The sequence below is a fragment of the Mirounga leonina genome, unplaced genomic scaffold (genome assembly GCF_011800145.1).
Source record: "Mirounga leonina isolate KUSES-001 unplaced genomic scaffold, KU_Mleo_1.0 Mir_150, whole genome shotgun sequence".
Classification (NCBI taxonomy): domain Eukaryota; kingdom Metazoa; phylum Chordata; class Mammalia; order Carnivora; family Phocidae; genus Mirounga; species Mirounga leonina.
The window spans coordinates 458865-477463 of NW_023270374.1; the positions used below are offsets into that span (position 1 = coordinate 458865).

At 53.2% G+C, this 18599-nt stretch overlaps 1 protein-coding gene across 2 annotated transcripts in view; it reads right to left on the minus strand.

Moving 5' to 3' along the window:
- PYGB (glycogen phosphorylase B) overlaps positions 1 to 18599 on the minus strand; it is a 61790-nt gene that overhangs the window by 8633 nt on the left and 34558 nt on the right. The window contains exons 4-14 of one of the 2 annotated variants that reach the window (XM_035005716.1): positions 17613 to 17716; positions 13430 to 13561; positions 11485 to 11596; positions 11012 to 11094; positions 9763 to 9906; positions 8839 to 8931; positions 7471 to 7617; positions 6275 to 6438; positions 5286 to 5400; positions 4003 to 4104; positions 3155 to 3302 (exon numbers count right to left, since the gene is read on the minus strand). In XM_035005716.1, coding sequence (XP_034861607.1) covers positions 3155 to 3302; positions 4003 to 4104; positions 5286 to 5400; positions 6275 to 6438; positions 7471 to 7617; positions 8839 to 8931; positions 9763 to 9906; positions 11012 to 11094; positions 11485 to 11596; positions 13430 to 13561; positions 17613 to 17716 — 1344 coding nt within the window. The remainder of the gene's footprint in view (positions 1 to 3154; positions 3303 to 4002; positions 4105 to 5285; positions 5401 to 6274; positions 6439 to 7470; positions 7618 to 8838; positions 8932 to 9762; positions 9907 to 11011; positions 11095 to 11484; positions 11597 to 13429; positions 13562 to 17612; positions 17717 to 18599) is intronic. The other variant, XM_035005717.1, reaches the window with a different exon arrangement.

Here is an 18599-nt window from a genome sequence, read left to right on the forward strand (position 1 = left end):
AGCCCCTAGATTCTGCATTTAGATCCCACTTTGGTGAGGAAGGAGGCCAGAACAAACTCTTCCAAAAGGCTCACAGGAAAAGTTGCACCTGTTTCCAGAACAGCCCAAAGCAAGGGGCTGGCTTGGGTCTAGTCACTGGCTGTCAAGGCCCTTGCACATGATGGATACTTGGAAAAGAGGGGACCCTGGGATCATGGTAATGGTACCGTCAACCATTGAGGAGTGTCAGATGAGACCCCAAGTTTCCCCCTACCCTCGCTGTGACCAGATATGAGAAGCTCTCCCGAAGCTCTCTTGCACGGGGGGCAGCCTGAGGGTCAAGATACAGCGGCCGGCTCACCTGCAGCCCCAGCAGACTGAGGGGGTCCTCACCAGGCCCTTGGCTCTCAATATCAGTGTGTATGGGGAGGTGCTGGAGGGGTCTACAAAGGGGGGAGGCATCCCTCCACCACATTCACCAGAGGTCAGGAACCGACCAGAGCAGTGGGAATCATGGCTGAAGCTTTAACAACTGACTCCAGGTCCTACCAAGAATATGGCTGTCCCTTAGTTTGGAAATTTCCCACTTCTAGAAATCAGACCGAACAGGGAAAAGAGGAAAAAATAAAACACAAACTACATTTTCACCAAAGCCCAGAAAGAGGAAAAACACACAAACTCCAGGTCACTGAGCAAGTTGTGCCAGATCACAGGGTAGGTGGGGCATAGGGCTGCGAGGGCAAGGTGTCCTGGGACCCAGGCTCTCCAGAGACGCTGTCAGCAGGGCTGGTGTCCTGGGGGCCAGGAAGGAGTGTGGCTGGGGCCAGGAAGGCAGACCTCACCTGTACCTCTCCTCGAGGAAAACCTGCTTGGAGGGTCTCCCATCCTGGGGCAGAGGCCCCCAGGGCAGAAATCAGGGGGCCAGGGCGGGTGGCCACGGCCACACGGACAGGGGCCACGGCTGCGCTGGGCTCCATGAAGCCCCTGCTGGTAGCCCGGGCAGTGCAGCTCAGGCAAATCCGGACATGGCTTTGCTATAGACAAAAAGCAGAACTGGCCTCCCTGTAAGAATCTCCAACCTGGGATGGCCGCCAGCTCAGAAGAGTCCGCAGAGCCGAAACTGAGGTCCTGAGGAGAGGGCAGGACACGGGAGCACATGAAATGAGAACTGGCAGGACACAGGAGCGAAAGGACGCCAATGGGGAGGCGAGACAGAAAAAGGACCCACACACACACAGGATGGAAATGAGAAAAGCAGACAACACAGCAGAAAAGGAAAGATCTTTGGAAATGTTCGGAGAGAACTCAAGAGACAAGAAGAAGATAGGTAGAAGGAAGCCAGCACACACCTCGCTGAAGTCTGGGAGGAAAAAAAACAAAACAGTGGCACCAAATGTTTTAAATACACTTCAAGAGGGCGCCTGGGTGGCTCAGTTGGTTAAGCGACTGCCTTCGGCTCAGGTTATGATCCTGGAGTCCCGGGATCGAGTCCCACATCGGGCTCCCTGCTCAGCGGGGGGTCTACTTCTCCCTCTGACCCTCCCCCCTTTCATGTGCTCTCTCTCCCATTCTCTCTCTCTCAAATAAATAAATAAAATCTTTAAAAAAAAAAAAATCTGGTTAGGGTGCTTGGGTGGCCTCAGTTGGTTAAGCGACTGCCTTCGGCTCAGGTCATGATCCTGGAATCCCGGGATCGAGTCCCGCATCGGGCTCCCTGCTCAGCAGGGAGTCTGCTTCTCCCTCTGACCCTCCTCCCTCTCATGCTCTCTGTCTCTCATTCTCTCTCTCGCAAATAAATAAAATCTTAAAAAAAAAACAAAAAAAACACCTTGTTTAAAAAATAATAATAATAAAATAAAATAAATAAATAAATACACTTCAAGAGACCTTCCTAGAAATAATATAAGACCTCAGTGAATGCATTCGGGATGGCCTGAGCTTCCGGGGAAAACTGACCCACAACATTCAGCACCAAGACCCAGCCCAGTGTCATCAGCACAGGACCTCAGGACACCACGACACGCCAACGCCCCCCGCCCCCCCACGCCGGACAGTGCAGGATGGACCTCCAAGATGCTCCAGGAAAGAAAGTGAAGCCAAGAACGTCACCTGCAAACAGTCCCATGTGTTCTAAACAAGCAAGAACTCACAGCTCACGCGCACGGCTGTCCTGATCGGGCGGGAAGCCCGGGGTGGAAGGGCGGAGCAGGACGTTGTCACAGAAAGCCTGGCAGGGGGGCACTGAGCGTGGTCGTGCGGAGGCGGGGAGCGGCCGGCGGTCCGCTGTGACCAGGGAGAAAGCGCGCCTGCGCCGGCCAGGGAGCTGCCGGGGGGATGGCACAAACCCCGGCGGCCTGCCTGGCGGAAGAGCTGGGCTGGGCAGCTAGCAAGGCCAGAGGCGCGCGCACCGGGGAGCCCACGGGCCCACGCAGACAGACTGGGACAGGCGGGCAGAAGGGCAGTGACGTCACAGCTGCTCACAGACGGGGGACTGACAGGGTGCTCCCCGCAGAGGCCCAGGGACAAAGAAAAGGCAGAAAATCACAACCACGGAAGAAAACCATGGCAAACAAGATGCGGTCTCTGTGAACTGTGGTTTCTGGCCAGGGAGGCCAGGGAGGCGCTCTGGAGCACCTCCTTCGGCCACACACACAGGCGGGCCCTGGCGGGGAACTTTCCAGGAGGATCGGCGCCAGGAGCGTCAGAAACTCTCAACCATGAACGTCGTCTGTCCTGTTACTTAACTGTCTCATAAGTGAGCGGCTTCCTCCACCTGACCTCTGTGTCCTGAGTAGAGTATTAGTGGTTCCTTGGTTTTCAAAATTAAGAGTCACCGTATTAAATTACAAAATTCTAAAATCTAAGTTTTTCCTTAAGGCTTTATTATATTTATAAACCTAGCAAATATTCATATTTACTTTTTAGGGGCTCTTTGATTCATGTTTGCTCCCACAGCTGAACACTGCTTAAGCAGTTTAAGGGACGTGTATAAGTTTAACATGTACTATTTTATTTTTGGTAAATATACTTTAAACGTCTAACAAGTAAAATCTTTCCAAATAGCTCACGACAAGTCTAACAGATAACAACCAAGTTTGAACTCAACACTAAACTGAGCCATCACCCAGCCCGTGAGTCCCTGAGGCGCGGCGGCGAGGGCCCCGGGCACACTCACGGTTGTACAGGGTGACGATATGCAGGCAGTTCAGCAGCTGCCGCTTGTACTCATGGATCCTCTTCACGTGCACGTCGAACATGGAGGAAGGGTTGATTTTCACCTTATATTCCTTCTCCAGCAAGGCAGAGAACTTCAGCTTGTTTTCCTGGGGTGAAAAAAGGACAAGGATGGTCAAACCCCAGAGTCCCCATGGTCTGACTAAGGCTCCGGCCTTCCAGCCACGCAGCAGGGCAAGGGCTCCGGGAGGCCTTCTGAGGATGGGGGGTTGGGGAGCAGGGTGCTGAAGGTGGGCACACACCCGGAACAGCAGAAATAAATGGAAAACTAGACCAAAATGCAAACCTACACAGAAGCAGAAGGGTAAGAAAAGTAGAACAAATGGGAGTTGTGAGTGTGGTGTCAAAGGATACAGATGGGGGCAGGCAGGGAGAGAAAACTCAAGATGAAGGACTCTTTCTGGGCCCTAAGACCATGTGGCAGCCCAGCAGACAGGCAGGCTTGGGAGGGGCCATGTTCTTGGTCATGGCAGCCACCTGTCAGGTCTGGAGGGCTCCAGGGGCCCCGGCCTGTCTGCCTGTGTGGCTGGCTGACCCGGGGAGAGGCTCTCACGCCACCAAGCAGCATGTCACATGCAGGGACGCCAGGACTGGATGGACTTTCAGCGCGCCTCCTGTGGATGAACTCTTCCTGCAGAACTTGGACCAATGCATACTTGGGCTGCTCTGGGGTCTGCACCCGCCTGCCCACCTGCTGGTGACCTGAGGACTGAGCGGGGTGGATGGACTAGGCGGCCGCTGGGTCTGACACCCAGATCATGCAGGACGGCTGTCCCACACTGGGCCTACCTGCTTGACCTTGGCCACATCCCTGATGAGTGCCTCGTCATCAACCAATGGCAACAGCTTCTTCAGTTGGCTCAGGTCAGTCAGGAAACCCTCCCCAATTTTCTGTAGAATTGTAAAGGGACACATGGTTTCTGCTCGCTGTGAGACCCATCCTCCTGGAGACTGTCCTCCCATTTTGTCATCCCTGCCTCTGCTTTCCTCCCTGGATCTGCTTCAGCTTGGCCCCAGGCCTGCTTCTCTCTCACAACACCCAGCTATCAAAAACACCCCCACACCATGGCTGCAACCAACCACCATGGGCAGCCCCACCCCAGGCTCCCTCTCAATCAGACCTGGGTTTGCTCCCAACCAGGACGTCGCAGTCACAGTCTGGTCAAGCTCAAATATCCACAACAATTGTGCAAGCCTCCCTTGTCCCCTTCACAGACACGTCCCAAACCTGGGGGCCAACCATGGCCTAGCAGCTCCTCACCCATTCCCAAGGCCCTGCACCCTCCAGTCACTTCCTGGTTCGGACCTCTCTGCACTACAGCAGGGCGGTCAGTCTGAGCACACCTCTCATCAAGTACCCCGCTAAGTCTCCCTGTTGCTAACAGGATCACGAGGAAAACTCCCGGCCTGTCCTCCCTCTGCCTGCCTCACCAGGCACTGAGCCCTGCCAGCCTTCCAGCTCCCAGGGGCCATGCCCCTCACCGAAGGAGCAGAGAGTCAGTGCTCCTGGCTCCCTCCTGTTAGCCCTTCAGATCTGTGCTCGGTTGTCCCTTTTCCAGAGAAGCCTTCCCTGACACACGCAGCCCAGACAGGCAGTGTCCCCATAGCAGGCCCTCACCGGGCACCACCCGGACACAGGTCTTCTTTGTGATTTCCCAGCTAGCACAGCACCCGGGGTGTAAAAGCACCCATTTCCTCCTTCCTTCCTGCACGAGCACATGAACAGTAAGTTTAACACCGCGTCTCTGCCTCACCAAACCTCGTCAGTGGGCCTGTGGCTGCCGCTCAGCCGGGTGGCCCCACCCCGGTCCTCCCCGAAGCCCAGGACCTCACTTCTGAAACTCCTGCACAAGCCGCTGGGGCTGCTGGGACCGCTGACCGCTCAGCCTGGCCCAGCACTCCCACGTCTGACCCCACACGTCCCCAGCCTGGATCCACTGCTGGTCAACACACAAAGGAGCGATCACTCCCCGCTCGGCACCTGCTGGCGATGGGCCTGAGGCCTTTGGGCAACAGCCAAGGCTCTAACTGTGCCCACAGCTCCCTGGGGACTCAGAGGCAGTGGGTCTCACCTCCGCGATGGTGCCGGCCAGCCCCGGGTTACACAGCAGCAGCCACCGTCGGGGTGTGATGCCATTTGTCTTATTCTGGAACTTCTCTGGCTCCAGCTCATAAAAGTCCTTAAAGCTGAAACAGAAAAAAGACAAGTATCACAAGCCCTATGTTTTGAATAAGGTGAGCAAAAGAACATAAGGAAATCCCCCGGAAGATCACGAAGCTCAGTTTTTCTGTTCTGTTTTCTAAAGAGCGCAGAGCGTCCGTGTTACCGCACACCTTGACAACGCTGGGCACGGGTGCTTTTCAAAGCACTGCACATTCGGCCACAGAGCGCTCACCACACGGGGTGGAACCCGGCCATCTTCCACGGTGACTGTGACATTGGAGAGGGTACAGGTTGTAGAGCTTGAGAACCGGGGTTTAGTTTCCCCATCTGTAAAATGGGGACACACCCCGCTGACAGGCTTGCTGCAGGGACTAAAGACTATTACACACAAAGCCCTTGGGCCAGCACCAGAAACACAGAAGCCTCCACACAGACAGACCCGGTGTGGGGTCTACCTGGTGCTCACAGAGGTGCTCCACACACACCTGGGTTGAGGATGGAGGGAAGGAGTTCCAAGATCACGTTCCACCAAGAGACGGAGGGGGAGCATGAGATCTGACCTAAGGATTCCTCCTTCCTCTCGCTGATGAGCCCTGGCTCTTCTGGCCCTAACCTCCATGCTGTCTAGGCATGGGACACCTGTCCCCAAGTAGGGCACTCCGGCGCTTGGTCAGCAGCAAATGGCTCCAGGAGAGAGCCAGAAAAGAGGAAGGCACTGGTGACAAGAAGCCTCAGCACCTCACCACCACCCGCTGAGTCGGAGCCCCCGACGGCTGTGCCCTGAGCAGTTCAGTCAGTGCCCATGAGGGCAGCAGGCCCCACCACCATGGATATGGCTGCTAACAGTCCCAGAGGCAGATCCGGGGTCAGCTCAGGGCAAATGCTAGCCCCACTCACACTGACTGCTTCACAATCTCCGAGTGGATCCTCGCCACGCCGTTAACAGCATGGGACCCGATCACACACAGGTGGGCCATGTTAATCCGCTTGCAGTCCCCTTCCTCGATCACAGACATCCTCCGCAGGCGGTCAACGTCCCCAGGGAACAGGGCGGCCACGTGCTGTTGCCAAGACAGAGAGCCGTGAGCAGGAGGCCCAGGGGCCCCCTGGGGAGATTCCAGCTCCTCCAAGGAAATCCCGGGGTTGCTGCAGCCCAGACCTGCATTTCAGCTCCCGGGACGCACCTCCCAGAGCCCCGAGTGCAGAAGGAAGCTCCTCCATGCCGCACCGCCCAGGGAACGGCCTGCGCCGGCTGGAGGACCCCGCAAACCTGTCCTGCCAGGGGCAGACAGTCGGAGAACCTTGGTGCTGAGGTGTGCCACGGGACTCATGAGGACAAGATGAGAGTGCTGCCCTCCTGGCCTAGGCAGGGTCTAGCCAGTCTGACCAGTTGGAACAACTACTTTTTCACCAGAAGGTTAAAAAACTGAACTACAGGGGTGCCTGGCTGGCTCAGTAAGTTAAGTGTCTGCCTTCGGCTCAGGTTGTGATCCTGGGGTCCTGGGATTGAGCCCCGAGTTGAGCCCCAGTCGGGCTCCGCGCTCAATGGGGAGTCTGCTCCTCTCTCTCCCCCTCTGCCCCTCCCCTCACTCGTGCTCTCTCTCAAATTAATAAAAAAAATCTTAAAAAAAAAAAAAAACTACAAACACACCTGGATTCTAAGTTGCCCTTTTCGTGCACCATTCTCCTCTCCGCAGGTAACAGAGAAAAGACAAATGCTGCTTTGTTTCCAAATCACCCAAATGCTGCTATGATGTCCCAGGACAAAGACATTTCAGGAACAGACACATCTGAGCCCCACTCGGGAATGGGAATGTTTTAAAAAGAGCTGAATCCATGACTCCCACATACACTGCAGAGCTCTAGGTGTGGGGACTAGGCATCACCTCTGCTGGGTGACAGCCCCTGGACCCCAAAGTCCTCTGCTGGGCAGAGGCTATTCAAGAAATAAGGCCCCTGTCCCAGGCCAGATCATTCCATGTGGAGGACAGGAGGGCCCTTCACCTCTGCCCACCATCTCCATCCCCGACCACGACAGGAGGGGTGGTCATGCAGCAACCCCCAAGCTCCCCACCCACATCCCTGCTGCTCACATCCAGGTGCCTCTGGTTGATGGCGTAGATGATCTCCAGGTGCCGTGGCAGGAGCTTCTCAAACATGGACACAGGCCAGCGCTCTAAGGCCTCGGGTAACACGGTGTGGTTGGTGTATGCACAGGTCTTCTTTGTGATTTCCCAGGCCTAGAACATTCCAATGTGTTTTGTTTAGAAACAGTTCTTCTACCAGATGCCTAAGCAAGGGGCAAGTCCAGGATCAAAGGGAGATGTTTGGATCCCACCAGAAAGGGGCCCAGTCAGCTAGCTGTACATCTCTGCTCTCTGGGGCCTGTCTAGAACCTCAAAACCTACAAGGGAGCCCCATGGCCTTCACATTTCAGACATGACCACGTACATTCTACTTCCTGACAGAGCACACACACATATATGAGTAATGCTTACCTCACCACCTGGCATCATTCACTGACTCACTTTTCTTCTGTAAACTATTTTTTATTGGTGAACAAAGCAGAACACCAATTTTCTACTTTATTTCCACCCAACTGATCTCACACCCAGTCCAAGAACACTGGGAACCTGTGTGACCTCCCTCCACTGGCCAGGAGCGGACGGGATCATGGGGTGGGGGGGCGCCCAGCCCCATCTGGAAGTGCACCCCAAACCAGAGAGGGGCTCTGGGTTCTACAAAACGATGTAAAAGTTGTTCTACAGTTTTACATGTTGATTTAAACTAGATTAAGAAAATCTATACAAGTATCTAGGACCAAATGAGTCAGAACAAACTTATAAAAATGTAAACAATGTGTTTCTTTATACTTAATACTTCTGGGGGTTTTGTCACAATTCTAAGATGAGAAAAATGTATGTGAGAAGCTCTAAGAAGTGTCAGGATCCTTTTCCTGTCTTCTAGAAAATTATTCTTGTGTGCCTTTGCACCAGTGCCCCACCCACGGTGTCCTGGTCCCTTGGGAGAAACCCCAGACCCACTCCGGGAACGTCCTCCTCCCCACGGCTGTCTTCTCAGGGACAATGTCCCTTTCTCCCCAGGCCACAGGGGAAAGGCCCTCCTCAGCATCCTAGGGGCATCTCAGTACTCACTACTGTTGTTGGGACAGGCCTGAAGGTGAAGGGGATAACGACACCACACGTGCCCAGGTCTGTGGGGACACCATCACCCCATGTACCCAGGTGTCTGCAGGGGACACCGTCACCCACATGCAGGTCTGGGGGGGATACCATAACCCCATGTGCCCAGGTCTGCGGGGGACACCATCACTCCACATGCCCAGGTCTGTGGGGAACACCATCACTCCGTATGTCCAGCTCTGACAGGGAGAGTGTCACCTCACATGCCCATGACTGTGGGGACACCATCACCCCATGTTCCCAGCCTTCGGCGCTCACCTTGTCCCAGTCCACTTTCTCCACGTCCACCAGTATCCGCATGAGCTCAGGGATGGCAAGGGCTGGGTGGGTGTCGTTCAGCTGGATGGCAACCTGCAGTTTACACGGAGCAATCCCCCTCAATCCCCTTGCCTGCATGGGTGCCACCATGGTCAGTGTGTACAGAATGCGGGTCTCAGCCGCCCACCCCTGAGGAGCCTGGTCGATAGGGCCGACAACGGGAGCTGAAAGCATGGCAGAGGTGCTGAGCCCAGCATGACAACCAGCCAAGGAGCAGGGAGTACAACAGGGCCACAGGGAGGGGCCAGGAAGACCCGGTAGGCGAGCTCCTCAGCAGGACCTTCAGCCTGCCTCCAAGGCCCTCCTCATGCTCTCCACAGCTCCCCCTGACCCAGAATGTTCCTCCCAACTAGGGTATGTTGGCCTTATTTAAAGTCACGGAACCCTGGACGCCTGGGTGTCTCAGTCGTTAAGTGTCTGCCTTCAGCTCAGGTCATGATCCCAGGGTCCTGGGATCGAGTCCCACATCAGGCTCCCTGCTCAGCAGGGAGTCTGCTTCTCCCTCTCCCACTCCCCCTGCTTGTGTTCCTGCTCTCGCTATCTGTCTCTTTCAAATAAATAAATAAAATCTTTAAAAAAATAAAAAAATAAAATAAAATAAAATCACGGAACCCAGCCTGCCAAATGCATCACGATTTGCCCATGGGAACCTTTTACAGTGTCCCTTGCTGCTCCTAAGGATGCCTTGTGTGGTCCTAATCAGGGAGGAGGAGCCCGGCCCCTAATGACAAGGAGGCCAGGATAAGGGGGGGCTGCTGTCCTGCCCATCCCCCTACCTACCCAAGGCCCAGCCTTGAGGAAGAAATTGAGCCTGGGAACGTCCTGCCTTTCTGCACTGGGTTCAAGGCCCATCCACAAACCAACCTTGTCTGGGAACGTCTCAAAACAGGTTCTCACTGGGTCCCGGCAGCCGAACTTGGAGGACTTAAAGCGTCGAATGATGTCCTGGAGGGTGGCAGCCACCACAAAGTACTCCTGCTTCAGGCGGAGCTCCTTCCCCTCGAAGAACTGCAGACAGGGACAGCGCTAGCACCGACAACAGCCAGCAGGGCCGCAGCAGGCCCTTCAGGGACAACCCCCCCCCAACCCCGGGACCCAAGAAGGGCAGCAGGCCGAGGGATCCTGCTCCAGGGACTGCAGGGGCACACGTGTGCATGGAATGGGAGCCTGTGGGGGCCAGCACAGTGCTGACGCCTCTGTCCCCACCATCCCGAGCCCCAGTCAGGTAATCTGCAGCTCAGGGGCACAGGCGTTAGGTGACGATGGCCTACCCTGCATGTGATCTTCAGACAGGGAGGCAGCCAGCACAGGGCCACACTGCCCTGTGTGAGGACACCAAGCACGCAGGTCTCGTTCCTTAACAGCCAGAGCCACTCAGAAGCACAAGCTCCAAAGCATCAGGGTTCGTGGCAGGGAGGTGAGGATGGGTGGGTTTGGCTGTAAGCCTTTCAGCACCAATGCCCTTTGCTGCTAATGTGCACATGCTACGCTGATTAAATAGAAAACGCACAACCCACTTAGGCAAATTCCAAGGACTCTTGTCTGGCAACAGTAACAAAGCCAGTGGACACTAAAGTTGGTGGCAATGGAGACAGTGGTTGTGACTCCATCTAGTGGGTGGGGGCACATACTAAAAGCTTTTCAAACCATGACTGGCATATGTCTCAAGGCATCACTGACAAATAGGGACTGCTGTCCCCACTTGAGAAATGGGTCACACAACTCTCGGGGAAGCGGCATCACGTGGCAGGAGAGCAGAAGCCGGCTGCACGTGAGGTCTGACAAGCTCACACATCCCCTACACATTGCCCTGCATGTGGCCCCCTAGAGAGTCAGCTTGGAGCCAGCCCTCAGACTGCAGACGTGTGAGAAGAGCCCACAGGCCTCCCGAAGCGTCCCCTTAGGGAGAGGGCAAGGGGAAGATGCTAACAGGCGCACTTGGACTTGTGGGGCTTCATCAAGCATGCAGCGCCATCCTCACTCCAAGGAGCCACATGAGGGCCACTGGTGGCCACTTATGTGGTCTCACCTGAGAACTGTGGTCCTTCTAGAGAGCCCCAGCCTCCCTGTGCACTTTCCTAGCAGATGAGAACCAACCATGTGAGCTACTCACATTATCATTTGGATACAGGACTCTGGAGATGTTCTCGGCCAGGTTCCTGTCCAGGACTGCCTCGATGTAGCCACCCACATTAACTGTGCACAGAGACGGTAAGGTCAGGACCCATGTGCCTTTCCTTGACTCCCCATGTGCCCTCTGCCCACAATTTCTCCCTCACTTCCCTGAACCATGTGAGGGGCATTCCGGAACAGGAGGTGCCCCCAGAGCCATGGTCTCACTGCGCCCTCACACACCCTACAGGGCCCCAGGCCCCTCGCTCCTTCCTGAAGGTGCAGGGTCCCAGGAGCACTGGCTTTGCTTGTGGGTGCTCCCTGGGAGGCCCCAGTGCTCTGAGGAGCCTGCCCTCTGCCCTCCACAGAGGGAGCCTTGTGCTCTCTGCAGCAGGGACAGTGCAGACAGGACAAGAGCTGCGCGGGCAAGTCTGGGGGAAGCCACCCAAAAGAGACAAGAGGGACAGAACGCACAGTCATGGAGCTTGAAGTCGTTGGGTGCCTTGGCGGACCATAGCCTCATAGTGTTGACGGTGTTGTTCCTGTAGCCGGGCACCGGGGTGTCGTAGGGCATGGCCAGCACGACCTGGCCAAGGAGAGATGGTCCGATCAAGTCAGCCCGAGACACTGTCCCCGGTCCCAGCCTCCTCATCCCACCAGCAACATTCTGCTGCCTGCTGGTGGCCAACCTGCTTGCCCTCTGGCTGTTCTCCTTCAGCCCCAGACGCCTGCCACTCGCCCTGTGCCAGGGCAACCCAGGCCAAGAGCACCTGTGGTGGCCCTGCAGGGAAGGTCCTGACCACACTCTTAAGGTCACATCTGTCTTCTCCAGATTTACCTCCTTCAACATTGGCATTAAGAACTCTTCCCACTCAGCTGCTCAAGCGGCCACTGTGTCAACCTCACTTATGCTCTGTTAGTAGCCACACCTCCTGAGTCCTCGTCCTCTGCCCTCCACACTGTCCCTCTTCTTGCTCGACCCTGCTTGTGCAATTTCAGGACTCAGCTAACTTCTCCACAGATGGCTTCTATTTGTTTCCCAATGTCTGCAGAAGGCCTTGACCTCTAACCCTCAGAGAAATCAAACCAGCCCACACTCTACTCACAAAAGAAAATGCAGGGCCTGCTCTCCCCCCACAGAGCCTGCCACCCCTAACCCCCCATTTCCTCTGTCCACAAGTATCTGCTTTACTCTTAGCAAGAACAGGAAGATACGCACAAGCCTCAAGGTCACTTCCAACCCTCAGACCCTCCAATGGGGCTTCTCACACTCAGGCATGCCCGTGGGGGCTCAGACAGGTTCCCCTATGTGGCTTTATGAGATGAAATCCACTCTTACAGCCAAAAGGACTGCATGATAGCATTGCTAGAGCCTTAGTATCGCCTTTCCCTTCCCCTCCCCTCCCCTCCCCTGCCTCCTGGTTCCCACAGCCTTGTCCAAGCCAGTGACAAGCCCTGCAAAGCATCCCTAACCACCCCTCCTTCCCTCTCCAGGGCCAGCCCTCCAGGTTAAGGCCCCTACCACACTCTTCCTGAAATGCCCCCATGGTCTCTGTGCTTCCCTACATACATGATATGCTCATCTTCTACAAGCACATGCACTGGGATAACTGACCCCTTCTCTGTTCTTTCAAATTAAATACAACTTATTATGGCATTTTAGGCCTCCATAACATGGCTCCAGCTAGCTTTAGCCTATGCACCCTGTTTAAAACTTAGGCTGCAGAAAACGTGGACAGCTCACTTTTCTGTGCCCGGCACTTCCCCAGTCTCCTGGGCTCACCTCCCCACATCCAGATGACTGAATCTTGTTCGTTACAGCTATGCCCCCATGAAGGCTCTCCTGCCTCCTCCGTCTGCCCCCTAAGACCACCCAGATGTGCACTATCTGTCGTCCCAGAGCCTGGACTAGACTGTCCGTGCTCTCATCCTGGTCCCCTTGTCAACGCCCATGCCCCGTTCTGGGACATCCACCCAGCTCACCACACTGCCCAGGGCTCTGACGGCTCAGCAGTGGTGGGTGATACCCAGGAGACACCACTAAGGCCTGTGCTGTGTGCTGAGTGCACGCATCAAGCGACATGCTGGGGGGCTATCCACGTCCCCCAGGGAATCGGTGCCCTGCCCCTGTCACCACACTGTCCTGCTAGCCAACACTGGCTGGTCTCAACTCCGACACAAGCCCCTGTTAAAGTGCAAAGCCTGGGGCTTCCACGGAGCCTTTCTCACTGTCTGGGCGGCTCCCGACAACGTGTAAGAAGCAGGTGTATGAGGACAAAGCCTCCCAGGCTTTCACCTCGAGTCAGGTCGTCTGCAGAAATAGCACATGTCCCACTCCCGAAGGGAAGCTGGTGGGACAGTGAACTGTGGCAGTCCCTCACTGAGCCCCCCACCTCCCCGGGGGTGCCGGGGTGGCTACCTGGGTGTCCAGCCACTTGACGCCCTCCAGGCAGTGCTCCACCCGCCCGTAGAAGTGCACAGGCAGCATGTACTCCGGCCGGGCCTTCTCCCAGGGGTTGCCGTAGCGCAGCCAGTCATCGGCCTCCTCCACCTGGAAAGGGGCCAGCAGTGAGGGCAGCTCTCACAGGGGGCGCTGGGGAGACAGGCCCTCAGCCCACACAGACCACACTGTCTAGACGGTGCCACCCGGCACTGAAATAAACCACAGCCTGCCTACAAGGCAAAGATTTCCAGTTCTGGTCAAGGCCTCGTGTTCAAAAGTTAACATGTTGGACCCTTAAAGAAACGAACTCAGAAAAATGCATTTAGGTAAAAAGACATTAAGAATCACCCGAATGTAACAATAAAAAGGAATGAAGTCCCGCTGCATGCTGCAACATGGGTGAACCTCACATACACATGGAGTCAAAGAAGCTCCCGTAGCGTATGGCTCCATTCACAGGAAATGTCTAGAATAGCCAAATGCATAGAGACAGCAGGTAGATCAGTGGTTGTCAGGTGCTAGGATGTGACTGCAAATCCATGCGGGACTTCTTTTTGGGGTGATGGAAGTGTTCTGGAAACAGACAGTGGTAATAGCTGTCCAACTTTGTAAATATATTAAAAACCACTTGGTAACTCAATAAAGTTGTTATTTAAAAAAAAAAAGAATCACTGGAGCCCACTGCTTGGAAAACGACACCACAAATTAGTGGGGACGGGCTGGGCTGCCTTTGCCGCAGGAGTGCCTGGACACACCACTGGAAGACACTGCTTTTCTGCTAGGCCTTCCATAAAGCAGCTTATTTTTCAAAAACTGCACCTGGTAGCATCCAAAATCAGTAAATACACAAAAAAGAATCCCACAAATAAAACCAAAAGTAGCCCCACAGATCTAACAATCTTTGAGTAGAAGCATTTGGTGGGGTTGCAATGGAATAAATTAATTTGGTAAGCAGTGAATAAAGAATTATAAATATAAATTAAAATTTAAACGAGTGCCCTTTTTCAAATTTTTTAAAAAGATCTATTTATTTATTTGAGAGAGGGAAACAGAAAGCACACACACATGTAGGGGGAGAGGCATAGAGACAGAGAATCCTAAGCAGACTCCGCGCAAAGTGCGGAACCCAACGTGGGGCTTTGATCTCACAACCATGAGATCACGACCAGAGCCAAAACCCAAGAGTTGGACACTTAACTGACTGAGCCACCCAGGTGCCCCAGGTGCCCCTTTCTTCTTCAAATTTAACAAGCAACCCTAAGTACAGGCATACCTCGGAGATATTGGTTTGGCTCCAAACCACCAAAATAAGGTGAATATAGCGATAGAGAGAGTCAAATGAATGTTTTGGTTTCCCAGTGCATATGAAAGTTACGTTTACATTACACTGTAGACTATTAAGTGTCCAACAGCATTATGTCTTAGAAAACAATACCCTGGGGTGCCTGTGTGGCTCAGTCATTAACCGTCTGCCTTTGGCTCAGGTCATGATCCCAGGGTGCTGGGATCAAGCCCCGCATCGGGTTCCCTGCTCAGCGGGAAGCCTGCTTCTCCCTCTCTCACTCCCCCACTTGTGTCCCCTCTCTTGCTGTCTCTCTCTGTCAAATAAATAAATAAAGTATCTTAAAAAAAACAACAACCCCCCCCCACACACAATACCTTAATTAAGAAATATTGCTACAAAATGCTAACCATCATCTGAGCTTTCAGCAAGTTATAATCACTGATCACAGATCATGGGAACAATGTAATAATAAAGTTTGCAATATTGTGAGAATTACCAACATTTGACAGAGACATAAAGTGAACAAATGCTGTTGGAAATATGGGACCAACAAACTTGCTCGATGCAGAGTTGCCACAATCCTTCAAGTTGTAAAAGATGCGGTATGTGAGAAGCACAATAACTTGAAATGCAATAGAACAAGGTGTGCCTGTATGTTACCTTGAGAGTTTTTTTAAAATTTTTATTCTTTAATTTTTATTTATTTTTTATAAAGTAAGCTCTATGCCCAATGTGGGGCTTGAACTCACCACCCCAAGATCAAGAGTTGCATGGTCTACCGACTGAGCCAGCCAGGCGCCTTGTTTTGTTTTGTTTTTTTTTAATGGTTCTTACACAGAAGTAAAAAGTCAAGAAGAGTATCTGGTTGCAGTTTTAGGGAGGTGACGTGGCTGAGGTTATTGCTTCAATATGTGCCTCTGCATCGTACTCCTGGCTGGGCTTTTCTGTCTGGTGCAGGCAGCTATTCATCATGGGACCAGCCCTGCCTTTTGATCTGGTGCCATGTCCTTGTACATTAGTGAGATTCTCCAACACCAAAGCCTGGCCATCTCCTGCAGAGTACGTCCATGAATTGTTTGCAGAAGCAGCATCTCCTCGACTACGGGGGCGGGGGGAAGGGGGGAGGCCTCCCAGGGGACCCCCATCTCTGCCCCCATGGCCAACAACACTGCTGTCTGACCACTGTCTGCATTCAATTCTGCTACAGCTAAACTCAATTAAAAACTGGCTCCCATGAAAACAGGGTGGGAGGAGGGTGAGTTTATAACTCACCTATCATCCCACAACTGTCTTTTTTTTTTTTTTTCAACGGTCTTTAAGCTGTTATGCAAGATGGCAAGAGGTGGAAGAACGAGAACACCAGAAGAAAGTAATGTCTGTGATCAAGCAAACAAAAGACAACACAAAAATACCTTCCTGCCTATAACCATAACACCAAGTAGGCAAGGAGGGGCCTCAGAGTTTCTGTCTTATGAATGCACGTTGCACAGACTGTAAGGAGCATGAATGGGCCAAAGCACATGGGTGTACAAGGGCTGGGGTGCCTCTGATAGACACACACACAAAAGGAACTCTGCATTAAATTACCCAGAATATACCAGGAGCAAAAGTGCAGTGCTAAGGTTGGAGAGAGTATGTCTGCAAATTAAGCAACAGATACAAATCTGTTTTTTCTTTTACTGTTAGCCATACTTTTCTTTGTCAACTTTTTATTATGAGTGTTTTCAAACATACAGAAGTGTTAAAAGAATTGGCAATAAACACTCACGCACCTTCAATTTAGGATCCGTAACTGTTAACATGTTGCTATACTTGATTTATCACATATCCATCCATCAACCCATTCATTTCTTGATGCATTTCAAAGTCAGTTGCAAATATCTGTACACTTCTCCAGGAACAGTTGAGCATGCACTTCATTAAGTACAGTTCATCCTGTGTTTATGTTTTAGGTTAATACATATACAGCGCAATGTATAAACCTGAAGGATACTCTTGAGTTCTGGCAATTGCACCTGCCTGTGACCCAAGCCCCTCAAGACACAGGAGCTTTCCATCACCCCAGTCTGTTCATGTTCTGTACTACTCTCCTGTTACAAACCTTTTAAACCCAACCACAGTCCTACTTTATATGTCACTTTTAGGCCCCAAATTATATTACATAAACTATCCTCCAATCAAGTGGAATAGCTATGCCTTCCATTTTGAAGTCCTGAACGAGGGAAATGGTCCCCCTGCCCAGTGGAGGGCAATGAGGCTGCACTTTGAGATTAGACTCTTTCCACCGATGTGGTCTTGGCCACCTCAATTTGCTGTGGTTTGATGCTTCAGAATCCAAGCCCACTCTCCCTCAGAGCCACGCTGCTTTGCAGTCCGGCCTCTAAGGACACTCAGGACACTGTCCCGTCACTGGCCATCAGGGAGTGAAGGCAGAAGGCGGGAACAAAACCTATGATAACACTGTTTCTCCACCTACTGTGTGTCAATTGTCCCACTGAGGGTGAACCAGAGGGGCCGCTTCTGCTCCACACTGAGATACAACAGGGAACCAGCACACAGCACGTGGTGGCCTCAACCCCTGTGCTCCTGTAAGACCAGCTAGGCCCTGGGTCCCTCCCCAACAAGTTTCGCAGGCTCCCAAAGTTGTGTGCGATGAGTGCACACAGAACATCAGCCTCTGGCAGCCCATAGAGAACTCTAAGGGAAGCACGGAGGTCACAGGATAGCCCTGACCTGTCACACCTCTGCTTTGCCCTGGACTGGCAGATAATCCCTCCAGAAAGGAGATCAACATAGAAAAGGCTGAACTGAAAGTGCCTGTTTTCTTGTGCACATGAGAGCTGGAAACAAGTGAAGAAATGGAGTCTCACTCACCTGCCAGCCATCGACAATCTTCTGGTTAAAAATCCCAAACTCATAGCGGATTCCATAGCCATATGCTGCCAGGCCCAACGTGGCCATCGAGTCAAGGAAGCACGCTGAAAATTCCAAACACAAAGCACTTCTTGGGATCAAAGACAATCAGCAGCTTCAAAGCCCACTGGAAGCAAAGCCTAGACACCCACATTAAGTAGGCCCTGGGACACCAGCCTCTGGGTGGCAGACGGCGATTAAAGGCTGACCCGTCAGCTTCAGATTTCATGAAAGGGAAACAGCCCCCTCCCCATCCCTTCAGCTTGAGAGCCGGGGGGGCCGGGCCAAGAGGGTGTTCGGCATGGGGGTGGGGGAGGTGGTGAGGGCAGAAGTGAGACACCCCACAGACAGCCCCCTCTAGCTTGGCATGCCTCTGAGCACACAGTGCCAACTGCCAGCTTTGTCCTAGAGCCTCATGCAGGCTGAAGGCCACAACAGCTCTACACATTCTACTTAAAATCCAAGTTGTTTGGACAGTAACACCACAAAATAGCTGTACACACCAGTGAAGGCGGCACAGGGATGGGGCTGGGAATGGACGGACATCTTGCCATCTATAAGGACTCAAACACCCAAGAGCCAAAGTTCCCCAAGGCCCCCAGGAAAGTGGCTGAACAGCATGTCACCATAAGGAGACTTTGTCCCAATCAAAATGTCTTGAAGAGGGCACCTGGGTGGCTCAGTCGTTAAGCGTCTGCCTTCGGCTCAGGTCATGATCCCAGGGTCCTGGGATCGAGCCCCGCATCGGGCTCCCTGCTCAGCGGGAAGCCTGCTTCTCCCTCTCACACTCCCCCTGCTTGTGTTCCTGCTCTCGCTGTCTCTCTCTCTGTCAAATAAATAAATAAAATCTTTAAAAAAAAAAAAATGTCTTGAAGAAAAAAAAATGTTTTAAAGATTTATTTATTTGATAAAGTGACAGAGAGCTGTTGGGGTGGGGGGGAGGCAGAG